The sequence below is a fragment of the Oculina patagonica genome, chromosome 13, assembly GCF_052425735.1.
Source record: "Oculina patagonica isolate OP01 chromosome 13, crgOcupat, whole genome shotgun sequence".
NCBI classification, from domain to species: domain Eukaryota; kingdom Metazoa; phylum Cnidaria; class Anthozoa; order Scleractinia; family Oculinidae; genus Oculina; species Oculina patagonica.
In genome coordinates, this window is record NC_135770.1 from 22,632,354 (window position 1) to 22,649,747 (window position 17,394).

At 37.4% G+C, this 17,394-nt stretch overlaps 2 protein-coding genes across 3 annotated transcripts in view; both read right to left on the reverse strand.

Annotated features, from left to right (window-relative positions):
• Nucleotides 1-6,774, reverse strand: part of LOC144636267 (uncharacterized) — a 133,085-nt gene extending 126,311 nt beyond the window's left edge. Inside the window, exon 1 of the mRNA XM_078495431.1 lies at nt 6,675-6,774. Within this exon, the coding sequence (XP_078351557.1) occupies nt 6,675-6,750 (76 nt within the window). The 5' untranslated portion in view covers nt 6,751-6,774. The remainder of the gene's footprint in view (nt 1-6,674) is intronic.
• A 2,669-nt stretch (nt 6,775-9,443) lies between these two features.
• Nucleotides 9,444-16,578, reverse strand: LOC144636370 (uncharacterized). 2 transcript variants are annotated; one of them, XM_078495564.1, is made up of 8 exons: nt 16,510-16,578; nt 14,732-14,991; nt 13,074-13,188; nt 12,138-12,260; nt 11,673-11,795; nt 11,456-11,489; nt 10,667-10,799; nt 9,444-10,398 (listed from the first exon to the last, which is right to left on the reverse strand). In XM_078495564.1, the coding sequence occupies exons 2-8, from the start codon at nt 14,903-14,905 to the stop codon at nt 9,877-9,879; spliced, it is 1,224 nt and encodes a 407-aa protein (XP_078351690.1). In that variant the 5' UTR covers nt 14,906-14,991; nt 16,510-16,578; the 3' UTR covers nt 9,444-9,876. The 2 variants fall into 2 exon arrangements, with proteins under 2 accessions (XP_078351690.1, XP_078351689.1); XM_078495563.1 differs by lacking the exon at nt 16,510-16,578 and adding an exon at nt 15,465-15,710.
• Nucleotides 16,579-17,394: the final 816 nt, after the last annotated feature.

The following is a 17,394-nucleotide window of genomic DNA, read 5'->3' on the forward strand; positions in this document are numbered from 1 at the left end:
CAAAACAAATTCAAACCAAGCAAACAATGACTGGAAGTTACAATGTTCCTTTTTGAACCTCCCGCCACGTGTAAATTAAACTTGCTTGGGCTTCATTCAAGACATCAGATTATTAAGTTTGTGCCGGTTGAATAATCAACTAATCTGTCACTATGTTGTTTTTATGGTGTTAAATTTGGTGCCAAATTTCCTGCTTTGCCGAAGGTAAACGAAAACTTTCGGGGGCTAATAAAGTTAGATATTTTGTTATTTAAACAAAAGACACCGACTGCCAATGAAAACAATAATTTTCCCAGGTTCAAATTAATTAATGTTCCCAACCCATGAAGTCAAAACAAGACAACAAGTTCAGTGGGAGAAAAGGGGTAAGGGATGAAGTGCTCGAGTTGCCAATCAGAATCATCAATAGAAATCATGCAGGGTACATGTATCACAGGTTAGTTGGTTGGCAACGAGAGACTGGAATCCTCTCCTTCCTTTCAGGAAGCCCTAGTTCCCAAGAAACTGGGGTCCTAATCTCTAGGACCCTTGGGAACAAACACAACCACATGCCCTGGTTCCCAAGAAACTGGGGTCCTAATCTCTAGGACCCTTGGGAACGTTCCCAAGAAACTGGGGTCCTAATCTCTAGGACCCTTGGGAACAAACACAACCACATGCCCTGGTTCCCAAGAAACAGGGGTCCTAATCTCTTGGACCCTTGGGAACAATCACAACAACCAACAACAGCAACACTGGGGGGCCCCACTATAAGGGGAAAGCTGACCCTGTGAGGCTATGGGGCAAAAGGGCGAATGGTACAGAGCACTTCATCCCCTCCCGTGGTTTATTAACTATAAGAAAAGACAATGCTTAGTTAAGATGGTCTAAAGCTATTGAATAAGTTCAGAAGAGACAGTAATCGAATAACAGAATGGTCGAGTTGATACATGCCAGCTCGACACTAAAGCTAACGGTTACATGTATATCAATATCTCAAAAGCAGACACATTGCTCAAGTCCAACAGCTCTAAGCCTGAGCTAGCATACAAAATGATAACAATATAAAAACAATGTTTCTGTAAGCAGGCTTGCTGCTTAAGTCCATCAGCTCTAAACGTAAGTAAGCATACAAAATGGAAATAATAATTATTAGAATAATGTCTATAAATGCGGGCTTGCTTCTTTAGTCCATCAGCTATGGCTAACGTTTAAAAATAATAATAGTAATATAATAAACACCCTTAACATAGCCGGATATGTGCGTAGAACTAAAACATTGCCTACATTATTACAAATACTATGCTAAAAGAGAACCAAAGAGGGTTGGGTGGGTGGGAATTATTGTGAAAACTCTTTTAGGGAGCTCAGAGAATTTGAAGTAAAACTACTTAAGTCTAGATAAAACCGCATGGCCTTGATTGACATAATAGAAAAGGGGCGATGTGATTGGCCAGCCCGAATAGCGCATCACACTCAGAAGTGAGTTTGACCTTTGAATGTAACGCAAGAGTGATAGTCTTGCAGCATATTGCGTGACAGATCTGCGTATTTGAATAGAGTGATCTTATGACTTCTCTGAACTCCTTTCATGGTTGTCACATTAACTTTAATTTATATTACATGTAAATTGGCATTTATATTACATATAAATTTGCTTTAAATGTTTGCAGTTACGACCCTTTGTGGCAATACATATTTCGCTGTTGGTGTTTTTCTCTTTCTTATCAACAATTCAGAGGGGGAACCACGCTTGTAGCGACGGAGTTTGTCAGACTCCTGGGGGCCGGGATCTGTTATAGCAAAACATTCTTCCGTGTCAACAGAGAATACACAGTTACTTGGCTCTCGGTGGCTCCAACAGTTGGGGTTTAATCCAATAACGTAACCAAAGAATATTTTACAGTGCAGTTCTATTGACGAGGGAGTTGGTCACGCGATACAGATAACAAAATAAGCAAAACCTTATTTTCTGCTCGAAAACATTAGTTACTGTCAAAAATTCACAGATGTACTATACAGCTTTGTGCAGGTTGAATTAAACAGTTTAACACTAAACGTATTTACAGTTGCGAACTCGCGGCTTCTAAACAAAACAGCAGGTACTAGTTATGGTTAATGAACCGGATCAATATTAACCCATGATTCAAAATAAAACAATATTTTTCACGTTCACTTGGATTTTCTATAATTTTGACAACGAAAGCGAATAAATCAAATGCAACTAAATATTTAATTTTAATTCCTCACGCCTTATTCCACTATCCTCCAAGAAATAGTTAATTTACGTTGTTTATGTGCGAAACTAGCTTCCTAGTGAACAATAGTTATGGCTGTTTCGTTCTGTTCATTGTAACGTTGGCTAATTCAGAGCCAAACAGTATTAAAAACAGTTGCTCAACTGTTCAAAGAAGGACTCGCTAAAGCTGCAGGGTCTTGAAATTGGTTTTCAAAATCATTACGTCAACACATCAATCGATATCACTTTCACCTGTTTTCAAGAATAACATCATAGAGGCAAACACTAAAATTGTACCATAAACTGATGACATTGTGTCCGAAATTTGGTATGGGAACAGGCTTTCCATATTAATTTCCACTTCGTTCAGTCCCCTGAACTGTAAAAAAACTTGCAAATATGAACCATAAATGTGCTAAGATAGCAAACGACTGGGATGACAGCTGCTCTTAGAGAACATCCTATTAAAAGCAAACATCACGATTTGTTTTGCACAAACACAATGGCTTTAAAACTTATAAGTTTCTTTTTGTAGCCTTTAGGTTCTAAAATAATTTCCTTATTTCTTTGATGTATTTCTTTGATGTTCTTTGATGTAAATGACAAGATCTAGATCACTGTATTCTTGGAATTTAAATTGAACTATTCATTAGCCAAAGCCTTTTCAGGCCGGTTTTATGAAAGAATACTCTAGCTAAAATAACGTTGCCATTTTAGATGTGGTGAATATAAATGTTTCTAAATGCCTCAATGCCACTTCACGAAGCTTCCCTTGATTCTGTTTAAATTTCACACAAAACTAATTTGTTATATTACTATGACTTTTCTGGGTTGTGAAAACAACACAAATGTGATTTTAGTTAAAATACAAACTAAATGTGCTTCTTTAAAATTAATGTCATTTGGAAGGGAAACAAAAAATCATGGACAGGACTATATTAAGGGAATAAACTCACCGTCAAAACAACTAGCCTTCGCTATCAGAAAACATAAAAGGAAGAACTGAACACCGCGGATCAAATTGGAATACATGCTCACCAATATAAAAACTTATATCACAAGGAGTTTTATAACAATGTTACATTTGAATGAAAATCCCTGTCAAACATTTGCCCTGTGAGCTAACGTCAGAGCCTTGTGAGTTAACGTCAGATGTGTCCAATAAGCGTTCGTGCCTGATTCAGCCCACCATTCACTGGCGAGTATTGTTTGCTTTCAATTAACAACAGCAACTGCTATTGTTTTGAAAAAGTTCACCATTCTATTATGTGCCACTGCACTATAACTGTAACACTAGCACCTTTCAGTAAAAATATATGAAACATAAATTTGATAAGTATGCACTTCGTTAGGCATGAAATAACCAGAGTCAACTCGTGGAGAAATCTACGTCATTACTTAGTTTAATTTGAAGCGTTTGCTTCGTGCCGTCAACAATTCGAGCAACACCCCTGTCGTTGCAGAACAATCTTCTGTTAATGACGTGGGACTGAAACTTACGGGATGCAAATTGAAATTTTGCCATTTATTATCGTGGGTCAGTACGCCTCTCGAGATATTAGCCTATCATAACGACTTAGGATAACGTAAATTGTTAGCGTTTCAACATCTTATCAAATTAACATTAGTCTTGTTGTTTAGAGCGGTTTTCACTTGAGTGTCGAAAGTAATTTGCACTTGCTTTTCACTCTTACTCGCACTATTTTCTCAACCAATCAGAATTAAATCCAGAAAGCAATCGTTATTCGCGCAGGCTTCGAGTGTTCATTGGTTTATTGGATTATCGATGTCCTTTGTCTTCTAAAATTGAACAAAATCGTTTATCCGAAGTCACGCTGTAATATAACGCAATCTTTGTCGAGACAGCAAAAGGAAATCTTAAAAAAATTACATGAAATATAAAATAAAATATTACTGTTGTATAATTGAGCAAATCAACAAAGAAAATGTATTTTTAACTTTGCATCCTTGAGCTGTGAATTCATAACTAGTACTGTATTTATTTGAATTCCATCAGATCCTAACTATGCTATTTATACAATCACTGGCATTGCTTCTTAGGTTTAAAAATTGTAAGCTGCAGTTGGATAACAGTCTTTATCACGCACAAGGCGTCAGCTACTTTTATCTTCGTTAAGTTTTTGACAAATGTCCTCAAAATTATAAGACCCCTTGTGAAATGTCATCGCTTCTGCATGTATTGCATTCCATTTATTTGATAATGTTGTGAATGAACTAGCAAGGAAAACAATCAAAAGGAAAATCGACGGCTTTAGTTTTTTACATGTGAAGAAAGCAATCGGTTTTATGGAGAAGCTTTGCAGCTGCAACGTTGTTAAAAATATCAACTGAACTTAAATGCTGTATCTTTATTAGGGCCAATTCATCATAGCCCAAGCAAATTCAAACCAAGCATACAATGACTGAAAGTTACAATGGTTCCTTTGTGAACCTCCCGCTAAATTTAACTTGGTTGGGCATCAGATGATTGAGTTTGTGCCGGCTTAATATTTATCTAATCTGTCACTATGTTGTTTTTTATGGAATTGAATTTGGTGCTGCATATCGTGCATTGCCAAAAGTAAACGAAACTTTCAGGGGTTAATAAAGTTGGATATTTTGTAATAAAAAAAAAACAATCATCCACTGCAACTGAAAACTCAAGTAAACAATAATTTACCAGTTTCAGCTTTAATCTGTGCAGTTACGACCCTTTGTGGCAATTGGTTTTTCACTGTTGGCGTTTTTCACTTTCTTGTAGAGACGGAGTTTGTCAGACTCCGGGGGGCCGGGATCTGTTATAGCAAAACATTCTTCCGTGGCAACAGAGAATACGCAGTTATTTAGCTCTCGTTGGCTCCAACAGGTGGCGTTATACTGGTTGAGGTTGATCCTAGGCTAGGTCTGAAACATTAGTCACTTCCAAAAACTCACATGATTATTACACAGCTTCGTGCAGGTTGTATTTACAGTTTAACACTTATTTACAGTTGCGAACTCACGGCTAGTAAACAAAACAGCAGGTACTAGTTATGGTTAATAAACTGCATCAATATTTACCCGTGATTCAAACTAAAACAATAATTTTTTCGTTCACTTTGACTTTCTACATTTTTGACAGCGAAAGCGAAGAAATAAAATGCAGCCAGGTATTAACTTTTCTTTCCTCACGCCTTAGCCCACCGTCCTCCAAGAAATAGTTAATTTACGTCCTTTATGTGTTGAAATTGGCTTGCTAGTGAACAACAATAGTGGCTGTTCCGCTCTGTTTATCGTAACTTTGGCTAAATCAAAGCCAACCAGTATTAAAATGATAAAAGGCGGCCGTAAAAGATGCTCAACTTTTCAAGGAAGAACTCGCTTCAGCTCACAGCGGAGTCGTGAACTTGTTTTCAAAACCATTAGGTCAACACATCAATCAAGACCACCTTCACCTGTTAGCAGGAATAACATCGTAGAGGCAGACACTGCAACGAAATTTGGTATAGGAACGGTAGTCTTTTCACGTTCATTTCTGTTTCGTTTAGTCCCTTGATCTGTCAGAAAATCTTGCAAGTGTGAACCATAAATGTGCCAAGATCCCATACTACAGGGGTGACAGCTGCTGTTAGTGAACGTCGCATTAAAGGCAAACATCACGATTTTTTTGCACAAACACAATGGCTTTAAAACTAATAAGTTCCTTTCTGTAGCCTTCAGGTTCTAAAATAATTTTCTTATTTCTTTGATGTACAAGCGTCATTAAGAAGAAAAGGTGTAGATGGCTGTATTCTTGGAATTTGAATTGGACCATTCATTAGCCAAAGCCTTTTTAGCAAAAACAACGTTGCCATTTGATTTTCGGTAAGAAATACAGCGCTTCGAAATTAAGTTTTCTCTGGTTAACAAAAGAACGCATCGATATGGTGAATGTGAATGTTTCTAAATGCCTCAATGTCAATGCTTCAGGTTATAAAATAATTTCCTTATTTCTTTGATGTACAAGCGTCATTTAGATGAAAAGGTGTAGATGGCTGTATTCTTGGAATTTAAATTGGACAATTCATTAGCCAAAGCCTTTTCCAGCCGGTTGTATGAAAGAATACTCTAGCGAAAACAACTTCGCCATTTGATTTTCGGTAAGAAATACAGCGCTACGAAATAAAGTTTTCTATGGTTAACAAAAGAATGCATAGATATGGTAAATATGAATGTTTCTAAATGGCCCAATGCCACTTCAGGCAACTTTGCTTGATTCTGTTTAAGTTTCATACAAAAATAATTTGTTTTATTACTATGATTTTTCTGGGTTGTGAGTTGCAAAAAAACAACAACAACAACAACACAAATATGATTTACTCTGGCAAGGGTCTGATAATGATCTAAAAAAAGTAAAATGCAAACTAAATTTGGTTCTTTAAAACTAAGTCATTATGAAGGAAAGCAAAATAGAACTATATTAAGAGAAGAAACTTACCTTCAAAACAACTAGCCTTTGGTATCAGAAAACATAATAGGTAGAACTGAACACCACGGATCAAAATGGAATACATGCTCGCCAATATAGAACTTTTACCACAAGGAGTTTTATAACAATGTTACGATTGAATGAAAAGCCGAGTTAAACGTTTTCCCCGTGAGCTAAATTGGATCTTTTTTCATTTAATTGTTAAAGGGGTAATTTTTTTAACGTCAGTTGTGACCAGTAGGCGCTTGGTGCCTGATTCAGCCCACCATTCACTGGCGAGTATTGTTTGTTTTCAATTAACAACACCTACTGCCATTGTTTTGAAAAGGTCATCATTTTGTTAATGTGCCACTACTCTAAAATTGTAATACTTCACCATTTAGCAAAAATATATGAAACATAAATTTGATAAGTATGTACTTCGTTAGGCATAAAGTAACCAGAGTCAACACTAGAAATCTACGTCATTACTTAGTTTAAATTTGAAGCAATGCTTCGTGACGTCACCAATCCTCTTCCACAACAAAGCAACACACCTGCCGTTGCAAAACAATCTTTTGTTAATCTTTTTAATTGCGTGGGACTGGAAACTTAGGGGATAAAAATTGAAGTCATGATTTTCTTTCTATTATGAAGAGTCTTCTAATACAGTTGAACTTTGTAGGCTTACCCGAGTGAAACGTGCACTCCGATTAGCCTACTATGCACTCCGGTTAGCCTGTTTACGGTGTTGGTTAACAGGACATAAGTCTTAGCAAACTAATATCAAAACAAAGCTACACTAGCTGTAACATACAAGGCCATAAACAACTTGTAAAGTGCCAATGGGAAACGACTTGCACAAAAATATGGAAACAAACAAAGAAGCTCACAATTGTTTACCCTGTTTAAATAACTATTGGCATCTGATTCGGCCGAAATAAATTATGAATTAGTAAATGAATTAACAAATAAAATAATCAATAAAAACCCGAAAAAAAAAATATATATAAACAAACCTAAAAAACTGAAACAAACAACTTTACACTGTTTAAATAACAGCAAGTGTTTACTTCTGATCCGTCCGAAATAAAGTGGCAAATAATTATAAATAATTAAATAAATTAAGCAAACTGTACAATAGTAGTACTTCTGAATCGTACGAACTAATTGTTTGGTAAATAAAACTGAGACAGTTGCGAAGGAAAGTTTTTTAACATTTCAGTCAAAATAAAAATAGAGCAGAATTAAACTGTTTGATATGTATAGGTAATCACATGATTTCGAGTGCAATTTGGGATAAATAAGCACGAGTAAATATTTCAAAGGCTAACAAAATTTGTAGTCTTTACTCGTGCTTATTTATCCCAAATTGTGCTCAAAACACCAGCCATTTTTTTTTACTCGCATCTCGAAGCAGATCCAAACTTCGCGCCATTCAAATCGCCATTCGAAGCGTTTGATTGGCCCTCTGTGGCTGCGTTTGTTTATTAACCAATCAGGATGCCGCTTTTTTTGCACTGAATTTCCTCATTTCTGCATCGAATTTACTAAAAACTGCATTTCTCTTAACCAATCAGATTCGAGAAATTTTTTGATGAATATTATTAGAAGTCAAATCCACAATGAAGCTTGTTTACTGTTCAGTGTGTTTATACTTTTAAAACACCCAAATTTAATATTATAACACATTACTTGTTTTGGTCTGTATTTTTTTTATTCTAGACAATACCCACAATTTGAAACGGTATTTGTATCAAAGAGAAAACTAGGTGTAACGATGTAACGATTCAGTCTATCAGTTTTTTTGCAATATCATTATTACCTTAGCGTGTGATCAACATTTCAATTTTTTTCTGTGTAAGCTACCTCATATATGTAGTGTTTTATGCATTTTTTTCCCAATAAACTGAAGATGGCATAAGTCACACCGAGACTTATTTATAAAAAGTTGTTACGTATTTTTCAAATTTGCTTTTATATTATTACGAACAAGTTCTTACTTTACGTCCCACAATTTCTTCTCATAATCTCGTTTCAGCGCTTTTAACACACTTCCAAAAAATGTACCTGTGCTTGGGAATTGAAGAAGTCATTTATCTTTTGTTTCGTTACTCTTCAATGCATTCAGTAAAAAATAAATGACCAATTTATGTCTTTTATGAAGTTGCATTTTTTTTATTCTAGCGCGCGAAAAATCAGTTGACACTTTACCAATCATTTTTAAGTACCAAATGGAAGCTCGCTAATTTTTTTTGCCCAGTAACGCGGATGTCACGAGAAATAAATTTCACTGACTTCTTCCGTCACCTTTTTTGACTGACACTGTCTCACTTAAACAAATGAAACATTTCTGATGAAATCATACTGTATAAAAGGTAAGATGTACGACAACAACAACAACAACAACAACAAAAAAAAAAAAAACAGCATGCAGCAATAACAACATCAACAACTAAAAAACAGTGGAATAGAGGCGAGTTCGTTTTAGTGGCATTCAAAGCCATTCGCAACATAATGATCAGAGTACTAGTCTTCTATAATTTCACATATCATATCGCGCTTATGAAATGGGCATATTCTAAACTCTGATGAGAAAAAGCTTTTTCAAAAGCTAAGACGAAAATATTAGCTATGTTATAATATTGAATAATGCTAGCCTATAACTTATTTTCTGAACTGCGAAAACAACTGATCATTAGCGTCGATTTGAGTTACCCCCCCCCCCCCCCCTCACTTCCCTTCCCCCATATGAGTATAGAAGCAACCATCTGAAATGATATTGAACGGGGAGGGGCCTGGAAATGACGAAACTTGAATAATTTTAGTTGTGAGTTTTAAGAGATTGCGCTAAAGTCGCGTTTGTCTAAGCTAGTTTTGTCCACGTTGGAAGCATGAAAAAATAATAATAATAATGTTTCCGTTACCGCTAACACACTATACGGTGCGTAAAATCACTTCATACTTTACCACTTGAAATTATAAAGCAGTGGTGGCACTACACTATCTCGGCCGTTTAGCGAAGAAAAGAACATGTTTGGCCCTTGCCAGGACTCCTCAGCACCGATCTTATACTGCTGTTAACTGTAAAAGCAGAACCGAAAGTTACTTCCAGCCCTGTTGCAAAGCATTATAATTAGTAACTGTGCGCGCACGTGCAATTTATTGGCCTAACTGGTGAGATGTGCAGCGAGACTATTGCTTCAAACGGTTATTTTCATAGACCGAAGTTTTACTGGACAAAAATGTACCCCATGGCAGCTACGTTTACGTCTCCATTATCTGATGACCATTGAGCCGCGTTTCCACACGAGTTGGAGTCGTCAGGAGACCCTCCTGTACCAAACCCGATCCTGGAATTACAGCTACTGCAGTCATTTTCGTTGTTCGCAATTAAACCGATTCTTGCTTTAGCACCGCCACTTGAAATTCTAGCATTGAACCCTTCCTTGTTACAGTTGCGCTGCATGGAGGCCTGTGAACCAATCAGCGTCTTCCACGAGTCACGACCCAGTGTGGTGGCGCGGTATTGACCGTCAGCAATCAGTGAGTACAGAGAGTTGGCCTGCTTGTCGATGACAATGAAGTCGGTCTGATCATCAAGGCTGATCTTCATACCAAGACAAATCTTGGAGAAGGATGTGTTCCAGTAGGTTGGTAACTTGGTCTCTTGAAAGTCAAACCCAGTCTCCCCTCCAGCGACATTGAACGTTTCCTTGTTGCTCCAAAGGTTTGAACCATAGTGAAAGTTTTGCTGAATGAGAAATGCATTTTATGTCAGCGATAAAAATGGGAATTAGATTAGTTATTTCATGGTATAATGACATCTTAGAGTTAAGTTTTCCTGAGCTTAAGCCAAAATGTTAAATGGCGAAAGTCATTTAACTCGGTGTAGAGCTGAGAAAATTATTTTCGAGACCGGGCCCCGTTTTCTCTATGAGCCTGTATGTTCGGGGCCCCTACTTACCTAAAGGTCTAAATCCGCCAATGAAACTAAGCAAGCATAACTTTGTATCGATTACCTGTTTACCGTTCATCTTCATGATCAGCGTCCATCCACCACCTCCGCATGCACCAAGGTCAGCAGTCATGTGACAGTAGACCGGAATCGTATCAGACCCTAGGGTCAGTAGGTAGGCCTTGTTACCATTATCCCTTGAAAAAAAAAATGCAGAAGCTTAGAGTACGAAAGTTATCTGAAACCTCATCTAACGCAGCGTAAAAAATATGTTATGTTGTCTGTCAGTTTATCACCGAGTGTCACTCACAAAAGACAGTTTTCCTCGTGGTATCATTTTACATAATTCTTGAAGCCTTTCTTTCTCTTTGGTTTTTGTTCCTCTTTTTATAGAAAAAAAATAAAATGGATAACATTTAAATGAATATGATCATTATTGTGATAGTAAAAAAACCTGACTATTTTGAAACTTGTTTCCATCTTCTCACGGATGTTTTTTTTTTTTTTTTTTTTTTTGTTTGCTTTTATAGAGTCTGTGCGCAGCGGCCATGTTGGAGGAGTAAACAATATAAAAACAAATGCATGTAAATGAAACCTTTTCCCAAAGGAAAATCGTTTTATTGCTTTACTCCTCCAACATGACTGCCGCGCACGTACTTTTTTGCCGTGTTACATGTCGTTTTATTGAAAGCGCTGCTGCTCTGTGGTGGAAAGCAAACGACTGCAGTTATCACATTTACAGTTAAAACATGCAGTTTTTGCTCATGTTTTTCTGCTCAGCTCGGACCCTATTTATCTTATTTTTGATACTTAATAACATTGTAAAATAACTTAGGCACTTGTCGTCACTTACAAATTCTTGTCGTAAAGTTCCTTGCAAGGCGAAGCTGAATCATAAAAGAGAAATCAAAAAAGAAAAATCAGCTTTGTTACAACGTCTTACATTGGAACCAACGTGCGCACACTTTCGAGCTGTGCAAAAGTCTTACTTCCGGTCGGTTTTTCCTTTTTAAAAAACTTACTTTAGTACCTGAAAAAATGTATTCTTTTGAAGATATAGAATAACTTACATTTACAAAACAGCCCGTCACCAAAGTATCCAGAAATACAACTGCATACGTATGATCCGATGGAGTTGTTGCATACAGCATTAGCACTACAGTCGTGTGTTCCCAGGGCACACTCGTCAATATCTGAATAAAAAAATGTTATCGGGAATCATTGCAATTCACCGCCTAATTATATATAAACGAAGAACCAAACGAGTGCATAAGTACCTGTTGTATTTATTACTCGTGTTTAACCATTGGAAGTGCAATACGATAATCGTTAGCGCACTGGACACCGGATCGATCGTAATTTGTAGAATGGTGTTAACAGGAGCTAACGCTATAGAAGTTGGCGTTGAGGTAAATAAACAACAAAACACATCTCCACGGTGTGGCCACAACCTGTACGCATGCGCACAGCCTATTACCCGTAGAAAGGGGTAGGGAAGGGGGGAGGCAATAAGCGTGACCTTAGAATACATTTACCTTCGCATTGCCTTCCGTCTCCAGAGAACCCAGGTGTACACATGCAGCTGTAAGATCCTTTGGTGTTGTTGCACACAGCATTAGCACTGCAGTCATGGGTCGACATTGTACACTCGTCAGCATCTGTAAAGAAGACAATTGAAGATTATGAAAATGCAAAACCAGCTTCAATAATGCAAATGTAAGTTTTGCAGACGGTATTTTACTTCCCATTAATCAACCTCGTTCCCAGGGCGTTTCCGTTGCCTGGGAAAGGCCCTGGGAAGGAGGTTGGCCATTAATTTTAACAATGGGAGGCGTGGTGGCCTAATGGTTAGTGCGCCAGGCTCCGAATCGAGCAGTCCGAGTTCAAGCCCTGGCCGGGTTCACTGTGTTGTGTTCTTAGGCAAGACACTTTACTCTCATAGTGCCTCTCTCCACCCAGGGGTATAAATGGGTACCGGCGACATAATGCTTGGGCGGGGGGGGGGGGGGGGTTAACCTGCGATGGACTAGCATCCAATTCAGGGGGGAGTAGAAATATTCCTAGCCGTTTAATGCAACCGAAACCGGAATAAACTCCGGCAGTATGGACCGCATGGCAAGAGGCTTCCCCTTTTTTTGAATCAAATATTGTCTTATTCGAACAAATCTCGCCCAGAACTTTTTTGCTTTTTGCTTTTTTTTTTTTCCATTTTCAGTGAATCGGCTTGGAGGATGATGATTTTTTTGAAAATAAATAAATAAACGGGTGATAGGTTCAGAGGCGCCCCTGTCGCTTTAAGGGGGTCTAGCGGTCATTGCATAACAATCCCCTATGCTTTGTCCTGTATCACAATTATTACATACCATTTTGCACAAGAGTGCAGTTTTTGCAATAAAAATAAACAACAACAACAACAACAAATAAACAAACAAAGCGGCCCGCCCACCTGTAGCTGAAAATTTTGGCCTCACCATTTTGACATTCGTGACCGTGGAATCCAGCTGTACACAAACAGCGATATCCTTTGTCTGTAAAACCGGTTTGACAGGTTGAGTTGTTCTCGCAAGGGTTACTAACACAAGTGCTCTAAAAGAAGAGAGAGAAAAAAAAACAGAATACAAGACACGGTTTGAGTGTATGAAAATTAAAATTTATAATTTACTTTTCTGTGCAGAATTACTTTAAATATTTAAAACGAAAAAACTTTTTGTCTTAACAAATATTTATCTTTCTTGAAATTTTCGCCATAACCTCATCTGGTAAAAAATGTCTTCGTCGACATTCCCACATTCCCATGCCTATAATAGTCTAAGATAATATACCAAATAGGTAGCTTACCACGCATACGTTCTTTTGGCTTGAGATTTCTCAAGCAGCATCCGAAGGAAGAAAATGTTATCCACACCCACTCCTAAAGCCCCCTTATTTTCACGGAGCTCTTTCTTTTTACCTTCATGCATTCTGTCCTATATGATCTGCCAAATTTCTTACCAGAAACATTCAAAATGGAAACACCACGGTGATTTTTGCATATATGAACCGGTCGCCTTTCAGAAATAATGGAAACCAAAACTCTTAGTCAAGTACTCTGGAACACCCTTCGCTTTTAAAGATCCAAAGTAACAGTTGATACAAAATTGATTTAATCTACATGCTTAAGCCAGTTCTATCATTTCCGATAGAATACCGTTTATCTCAGGGACTCTATTATTCTTAAGCTCTGAAATGCTTTCTCCCTTTTCTTTTGAGGAGTTCTCTAATAGGAGCGATTCTATGTAGCTTTCTCTGTTTTGAAGACGGCTCAGTCGTTCTCTGAAATAGCCGGCTTATGCTGACTGTACCATTCACTCTTTCATCTGCTTTCTTCGTGTTGAGAACAATATGATATCCATTCATTCCTGTTTTTATTCCATTACCCTGTCTTTCAACTGCCTATATTATGTGCAGTATCCCTCAGGTCAGCTATTAATAGCTTCCAAATTGGTATCCGGTTACTTTGCCATTTATTCTGCCATGCACTAAGCAAGAGTATCCTTTGCATCACACGCCATCTTATCACGCCTCTTGGCACCTGGATATCATAAGACTGGATCCTCGGCTCAGTTTTAGTCAAAGCCCAACTGCAGCAAGTTCCTGATCACGAATAGGGACTGTGCAATAACTATTGGGTGTGTGTGTGTGGGGAGGAAGGGGGAGGAGGTTAAGACGAGAAGGGGGCAGAGTGTAAAGTAATGCACCGGAAAAGGGAGGGATGGAAATTTTCTAAATTATTCAATGGAAAGAAGTGGGGTGATATTTAATTTTCAACGACTCGAAATCACCGTTAATTCTTCATTTTTGTGTAAAATGAAAGGAAAATGAAACAGAGGGCATTGCAGGTGATTATGTCTTGTTTTAAATTATTTCAACTTTAATCAGTCCTGTCCATTTTCTACCTTCTTGTCAAGCTGGTTGGTATAGAATCTCCTGAACCGCTATCTCAAATTCTCATGGAAGCAACGGTATTCATTTTCAGCAAATGTGCCACAGTGTAAAATCAGTTAATTTGGACGCCTTACAGAAAGTTTCTTTCTTTCAAAAATAAGCCTTATGTATTAGAAATGAAATTGTGAATTTTATTCGTTTTTACCTTAGTTCCACGGTAAACAAAACTTGGGTCCTCCTCAAGGTCGTTTTCGTGTGCTTCATGTGTAGAATTATTTAATTCGCATTTGTGTCCCTCGGCTTCACTTCTCCTCATCAAATTATAGCTGGCGCAGTTATGTTCCATGTAACACAACGCACCACAGAAGTCCGCCATCATGACGTCATGAGTCCGTATCACGTGGTTTATGAGACGCTTTCCCTCAAATGCTTGTTCGGCTCTAAACGCCAAGTGACGACATTGGTCTAAAAAAAAAAGATGTCATCGATAACGTATTATTTATGACCTTTAATGGGTTGAATCAGACACATCTAAAAGATTCCCGAGAGCGTGATAGAGTTTATGAATTATTTTTTTACACATACTATCGGCGCAAAATAATTTTGCAAAACACTATTTGTGCGGAACCCGCTATTTCAGACATTCGTGGGAAACAACAATCGAGGTTTCTTAACAAAATGATGTTGACGTTTTTTAAACAAAGCTACCCCGTAGCCATTGACAGTAACTTAATTAGACTGCTTTACAATATGCCACAATTTATTTTGATTCCCTTTCAGGAGCGAAATGGGCTACAATGTGAATAATAAGAGGTTGCCTATTTACCGAGTTAGGATTTTGAGTTGGATTTCGAGTTAGGATTTCGAGTTAGGATTTTTGAGTCAGGATGAAACAAAATCACCGAAAAAAGCAAAACGTCAAGATTTCCGCCACTTACCGTACTAAACACTCCGGTTAGCCTACTATGCACTTTGGTTAGCCTTCTATGTACTTCGGTTAGCCTGTTTACGGTAATGGGATTTGCTTCGCCAAAAAAGTCCTGACTCGAACATCCTAACTTGACAATCCAACTCGAGTCCTAGCTAACTTTAAAATCCAACTCGAAATCTTAACTGGAAAATCCAACTCGAAAATCCAGCTTGAAATCCTAACTTGAAACCAACTCGAAATCCTAACTCGGGAGTTAGATTGTCTCGAATAATAATACTGCATGTCATGCAGCTCTGTACACAGCAGCCAGTAGTAACAATCCAAGCAATGATTAACGCAGTCTCCGCTGGAGTTCAAAATTCGTGAAATGATTTATCAATACGTTTGGACTCGTACAACAAAGAATGTCACCGTCACATCTTGACTGCATTATCAGATGTATATTAATATTTTGGTTTAGGTTTCACCTACTTTACAGATTGGCCACAATAATCATAAAATTTGCCATTGCCAAAATCACGAACGGCGTGGATGGCAGCAGGTAGACTCTTCCAAAGGAAACAAACACGCTTACGCAGATTACAAAACACCTGTTTTTAAAAACTCTCATACTTCCAACTTTTAGCATTCCGGCAAAAACACGATGTGAATTTGAACAAACTTCAAGTAATGCAAGTCAAGCCCAATCATTTGTTGAAAATAATTTTACCCCATTCCGATCGGATAAAACGGTTAAAATTAAAGCGTCTGAATGCTTAGCTATCACTATAAATTATTCAACTTCGTTGAACTTCGTTTCAGATCTGAAATCCGATATACGTACAGGAATAATAACAGTTAAAAAAACGAATTCATAGTGTCATAAGACCTATCTAAAATGAAGAGTTTATTGCTGTTATCTGGCGTTATTCGTCTACTTATCGATTTGAATGATAAGCTTCGAGATCAAAACACCCCCGTTATGGATAATTAAGGCCTAAGATGCTAATGCCGTTCTTTATAGTTAAGTTAGGAAGCATTTTAAAAGAAGAGTAATCAGACGAGGCACTAACCTCCAGAACAGTTGACATCGGGTACCAGGAAAAACAGGGAGAAAAAAATACCACTTCTGAAAGAAGAAATCATCTTCTTCGATACACAAATCACATCGCCACTGTTTAACAAATTGATTGCTGGAAATTTCTTCAGCACGTATAAATGAAACTAACTTATTTTTTTTAGCGCCAGTTCTAACCAATAAGCGTTCGTCTGGCGCAGCTCAACACTCACTCATATTGTTTCATGTTGTTTGATAACAGTTTCATCGCTATTCCTTTGAACAGAAAAAATATATCGGGTATTGTCAATGTGATTTTTATGTTAATATGTTATTTCAGTTTGATCAAACAAACCTTCACACCCACAATCAAGGAACGCTTAATAAATGCAGTGAGTATGAATACATTATGCGTGTAAAGGCACTCGTTAAATATATCCTGTCGTTTCTTAGTTTTCAGTGGATTCAGTAAGTTTGTGGCGTCCCACAACCACGTCACAATCTCCCCCACAACGAGGCACGCAATTCAAGTTTATGCGAGGGTTCTTTCAACTAAGTTTATACGATTCTAAAGACATACAAGGTATCATCCTTTTAATGAAGTTACTTCCAAATAAAATTGCAAGAAAATCTCCATCCGTGCGAAACTCTTTGTTTGACAGATCATTCAAACATTTTTATTCCTTGCTTGTACAATTGATGTATTGTTTCTACTTAGTATTTATACTTTTTATCAACTTTCATTTAATAATGCTTAACGTCACAACGTTGTCGTTTTTTTAACTAAGTTTTTCTCAATATATTTTAAAGAAGCATTTTACCGCAGCTTTTTATTGTCAATTTAAAACAAAATTGCTTCTCGTTTAATAAGAAAAAAACAAGGAAATGATAGCTTAAAGTT

Excerpts from the sequence above, each read along its gene's own strand:
- LOC144636370 (XM_078495564.1), bottom strand. The coding sequence starts at position 14,905 with ATGATGGCGGACTTCTGTGGTGCGTTGTGTTACATGGAACATAACTGC. Across the intron at positions 10,800-11,455 it reads GAACTTTACGACAAGAATTT|GGATAATGGTAACAAGGCCT; the intron begins GTAAGTGACGAC and ends TTTTTTTTCAAG. Across the intron at positions 10,399-10,666 it reads TGAAGATGAACGGTAAACAG|CAAAACTTTCACTATGGTTC; the intron begins GTAATCGATACA and ends TTTCTCATTCAG.